Below are 5,000 nucleotides of genomic sequence, written 5' to 3' on the forward strand. Positions count from 1 at the left end.
CCCCCACACCATTACACCACCACCACCAGCCTGCACAGTGGGAACAAGGCATGATGGATCCATGTTCTCATTCTGTTTACGCCAAATTCTGACTCTACCGTCTGAATGTCTCAACAGAAATCGAGACTCATCAGACCAGGCAACATTTCTCCAGTCTTCAACTGTCCAATTTTGGTGAGCTTGTGCAGACTGTCGCCTCTTCTTCCTATTTGTAGTGGAGATGAGTGGTCCCCGGTGGGGTCTTCTGTTGTTGTAGCCCATCCGCCTCAAGGTTGTGTGTGTTGTGGCTTCACAAATGCTTTGCTGCATACCTCGGTTGTAACGAGTGGTTATTTCAGTCAAAGTTGCTCTTCTATCAGCTTGAATCAGTCGGCCCATTCTCCTCTGACCTCGAGCATCAACAAGGCATTTTCTCCCACAGGACTGCTGCACACTGGATGCTCTTCCCTTTTCACACCATTCTTTGTAAACCCTAGAAATGGTTGTGTGTGAAAATCCCAGTAACAGCAGATTGTGAAATACTCAGACCGGCCCGTCTGGCACCAACAACCATGCCACGCTCAAAATGGCTTAAATCACCTTTCTTTCCCATTCTGACATTCAGTTTGGAGTTCAGGAGATTGTCTTGACCAGGACCACACCCCTAAATGCACTGAAGAACTGCCATGGGATTGGCTGATTAGATAATCGCATTAATGAGAAATTGAACAGGTGCTCCTAATAATCCTTTAGGCGAGTGTATATCACTGTTCTAGTGCCTTTGGGGTATTTATTATAATCTTGCATACTGTGCTGGGGCGGCAGTGGCTCAGTGGTTCATGTAGGTTGTCTACAAACCGAAAGGTTGGTGGTTCAATCCCCGGTTCCACCTGACCAAGTGTCGAAGTGTCCATGAGCAAGACACCTAACCCCAGCTCTTCCCGACGAGCTGGATGGCGCCTTACATGGCTGACACCGCCGTCGGTGTGTGAATGGGTGAATGTGAGGCAATATGTAAAGCTCTCTGGATGGCCATAGGGTCTGTTGAAAGCGCTATATAAATGCAGTCCATTTACCATTTAATTGAACTTCCCTGCAGGGCACGTGAGCTCGTAAACATGATGAATGATGGGAAACGCTCAGAGAGAGAGTGAGGGTTTAGAGTGCACTAATGGCACTGAGACGGGTTTCCAGAACTTCCTGTCATGTACACACACTCAATCTCTGTGTGTGTGTGTGTGTGTGTGTGTACCTGTTTGCTCTGTCCGGGTGTCAGGCAGGAGTGTGGGCTCTGGGAGATGCTGGTCATCAGCAATAGTCGGGCGTCCAGCAGGATCTGAGACACACACACGTTAGAACGCACAGACGACTGAACCCGTGAGGAGTGTGTGTGTGTGTGTGTGTGTGTGTGTGTGTGTGTGTGTGTGTGTGTGTGTGTGTGTGAGAGTGAGGCCGTCTGACCTGCTGCTGTGAGCCGCTCATGTAGAGCCGGCTGAGATCTCTGTAGCAAACAGCAGCGCAGTACAGGAAGCCTGGAGATCGCATCGCTCGCTTCAGGACCTCAGACTCCACCGCACGGAGAATGCTGGGAAACAAGCACACACACACACACACAGACACACACACACACATGAGTACAGACACACACGAGTACAGACACACACACATGAGCACAGACACACACACACACACAAGGACTAGACACACACATGAGTACAAACACACACACACACACACACACGAGTAAAGACAGACACATGAGTACAAACACACACATGGGTACAGACACACACACGAGTACAGGCACACACACGAGTACAGACACACATACACACACACACACACACACACACACATAAGCACAGACACACACACACAAGCACTAGACACACACATGAGCACAGACACACACACACAAGCACTAGACACACACATGAGCACAGACACACACACACAAGCACTTCCTCTCACCTGAAGAAGGCACACGGCATCAATCGGAGAATCTGAGGAGACGCCACACGAGACAAGAAACGAGACAGGCTGTGATCTACGAGAGGACACACACACACACACACACACACACACACACGATGATGCTCGTCTGCAGAATGAGTCTCATATCTGATGCCTTGACCTGTACTGAGTGAAGTCACCTGATCCAGAGCGGTCAAACAGCAGCAGCCAATCAGAGCCGAGCACGAGATGAGAGAGGAGACGCGCGCTAGCGTCCACACACACGTCATGTGACCCCTGTGCGGTCCGGCTCGGGTCATGTGACCCCTGTGCGGTCCGGCTCGGGTCATGTGACCCCTGTGCGGTCAGCTGAGCGGACACCAGCTCCATCACGCTGAACAGGAACAGGAAGAGCGGCACCTGCGCGAGACCAGAGCGGCATCAGGACAGGAAGTTCAGTGCAGAGCTGCGGTCACCTGACTGGACTGACCTGCTCGAGTGTGTGTGTCTGTTCCAGCTGCGAGAGGACCTGTGCCACGCCCTCTGACCTCCTGAGGAAGCTGTGCAGAGATGCGGCCAGCAGCCATGATGGAGCCGTCGGCGGAGGGGACGCCTGACCCTGAGCCAGCCTACACACACACACACACACACACACAGATGCGGTTCAGACGCCTGTACCAAGACTGTGATGAGGAGAGACAGGCCTGCGTGAGCTCTCGGTCCTCTATAGTTTAGTTAGAATGACCACATTTTGATTACCGAACACTGCCCAGCAGTGATCCTCCAACGATACTCAAAGATGCCTCATTAACTTCAATGCATTTAACATACAAACACAATCCCAAAAATAATTGTGAATAAAACAACGCAATGATGTGGAAGTTTCATATTTCAATATTTTATTCAGAATACAACACAGATGACATCAAATGATTAAACTGAGAAAATGTATCTTATTTTCTACAGGGAAAGATAAGTTGATTTTAAATGTCATGGCATCAACACATCTCAGTAAAGTTGTGCCGTGGCCATGTTTCCCCCTGTGTGTCATCCCCTCTTCTGTTTATATCAGTCTGCAAACGTCTGGGACTGAGGAGACGAGCTGCTCAAGTTTAGGAATAGGAATGTTGTCCCATTCTTGTCTAATACAGGCTTCTAGTTGCTCAACTGCCTCAGGTCTTCTTTATCGCATCTTCCTCTTTATGATGCTCCAAATGTTTTCTAATGGTGAAAGATCTGGACTGCAGGCTGGCCATTTCAGTGCCGGATCCTTCTTCTACACAGCCATGATGTTGTAATTGATGCAGTGTGTGGGCTGGCATTGTCATGTTGGAGAGAGCAAGGTCTTCCCTGAAAGAGACGACGTCTGGATGGAGCAGATGTTGCTCTAGAACTTGGATACACCTTTCAGCATTGATGGCCTTTCCAGATGTGTAAGCTGCCCATGCCACACACACTCATGAACCCCAGACCATCAGAGATCAGCTTCTGAACTGAGCGCTGAGAACAGCTTGGGTTGTCCTTGTCCTCTTTAGTCTGGATGGCATCCCAGTTTTCCCAAAAGAACTTCAGATGTTGATTCGTCTGACCCCAGAGCAGTTTTCCACTTTGCCACAGTCCATTTTAAATGAGCCTTGGCCCAGAGGAGACGCCTGCGCTTCTGGATCATGTTTAGATATGGCTTCTTCTTTGACCTATAGAGTTTTAGCCGGCGACGGTGAATGTCGCGGTGGATTGTGTTCACCAATGTCTTCTGGAAGTATTCCTGAGCCCATGTTGTGATGTCCATTACAGGAGCATTCCTGTGTGTGCTGCAGTGCCGTCTAAGGGCTGAAGATCACGGCCATCCAGTTTGGTTTTGACCCTTGACCTTTACGCTCAGAGATTGGTCCAGATTCTCTGAGTCTTTGGATGATATTATGCTCTGTAGATGATGATAACTCCTCAGAGAAACTCCTTTCTGATATTGCTCCACTATTGTCCGCCGCAGCATTGGGGGAATTGGTGATCCTCTGCCCATCTTCTGAGAGACACTGCCACTCTGAGAGGCTCTTTTATACCCAATCATGTTGCCGATTGACCTAATAAGCTCCAGATTGGTCCTCCAGCTGTTCCTCATTTGGACATTTAACTCTTCCGGCCTCTTATTGCTCCCTGTCCCAACTTTGGAAAGTGTAGCGCTCATGAAATCCAAAATCAGCCGATATTTGGCATGACATTTCAAAATGTCTCTCTCTCAACATTTGACATGTTATCTATATTCTACTGTGAAGAAAATATAAGTTTATGAGATTTGTAAATGATTGCATTCCTTTTTTATTCACAATTTGTACAGTGTCCCAACTTTTCTGAATCAGGTTTGAATGCCCCCACTAAATGAACAGAACATTTTTATATTATATTTGAAAATACTCTCTATAACCAAAATGTCTATTTCCTGGGAAAACCGTCCGATTGGTCAGCCTAGGTCAGAGGTCAGCGTTCACACTCCGATGAGCTGCACTAACCGAGCCGTCACACCTGTGTTAGATTTAATCAAACACACACGCCCAGTGTGGACACACCGTCAGATACTGAACACCTGTGAATGTAATGTGATCAGGACGCAGATGTGATGTGTGTGTGTGTGTGTGCTTCAACGTGAGCTCCAGCTGTGTGTGTGTGTGTGTGTGCTTCAACGTGTGCTCCAGCTGTGTGTGTGTGTGCTTCACCGTTAGCTCCAGCTGTGTGTGTGTGCTTCACCGTGAGCTCCAGCTGTGTGTGTGTGTGTGTTTCTTCACCGTGAGCTCCCGCTGTGTGTGTGTGTGTGTGTGTGTGTGTGTGTGTGCTTCACCGTGAGCTCCAGCTGTGTGTGTGTGTGTGCTTCACCGTGAGCTCCAGCTGTGCGTGTGTGTGTTTGCTTTACCGTGAGCTCCAGCTGTGTGCGTGTGTGTGTGTGCGCGCGCTTCACCGTGAGCTCCAGCTGTGCGTGTGTGTGTTTGCTTTACCGTGAGCTCCAGCTGTGTGTGTGCGCGCGCTTCACCGTGAGCTCCAGCTGTGTGTGTGCGTGTGCTTCACCGTGAGCTCCA

At 49.2% G+C, this 5,000-nt stretch overlaps 1 protein-coding gene across 1 annotated transcript in view; it reads right to left on the reverse strand.

The window, feature by feature from the left end:
• LOC137064528 (Fanconi anemia group A protein) overlaps window positions 1–5,000 on the reverse strand; it is a 65,100-nt gene that overhangs the window by 1,472 nt on the left and 58,628 nt on the right. The window contains exons 36-40 of the mRNA XM_067435923.1: window positions 2,423–2,561; window positions 2,133–2,352; window positions 1,951–2,026; window positions 1,441–1,564; window positions 1,232–1,315 (exon numbers count right to left, since the gene is read on the reverse strand). Of these exons, the coding sequence (XP_067292024.1) occupies window positions 1,232–1,315; window positions 1,441–1,564; window positions 1,951–2,026; window positions 2,133–2,352; window positions 2,423–2,561 (643 nt within the window). The remainder of the gene's footprint in view (window positions 1–1,231; window positions 1,316–1,440; window positions 1,565–1,950; window positions 2,027–2,132; window positions 2,353–2,422; window positions 2,562–5,000) is intronic.

Source organism: Pseudorasbora parva, chromosome 25 (assembly GCF_024679245.1).
Source record: "Pseudorasbora parva isolate DD20220531a chromosome 25, ASM2467924v1, whole genome shotgun sequence".
Lineage (NCBI taxonomy): Eukaryota > Metazoa > Chordata > Actinopteri > Cypriniformes > Gobionidae > Pseudorasbora > Pseudorasbora parva.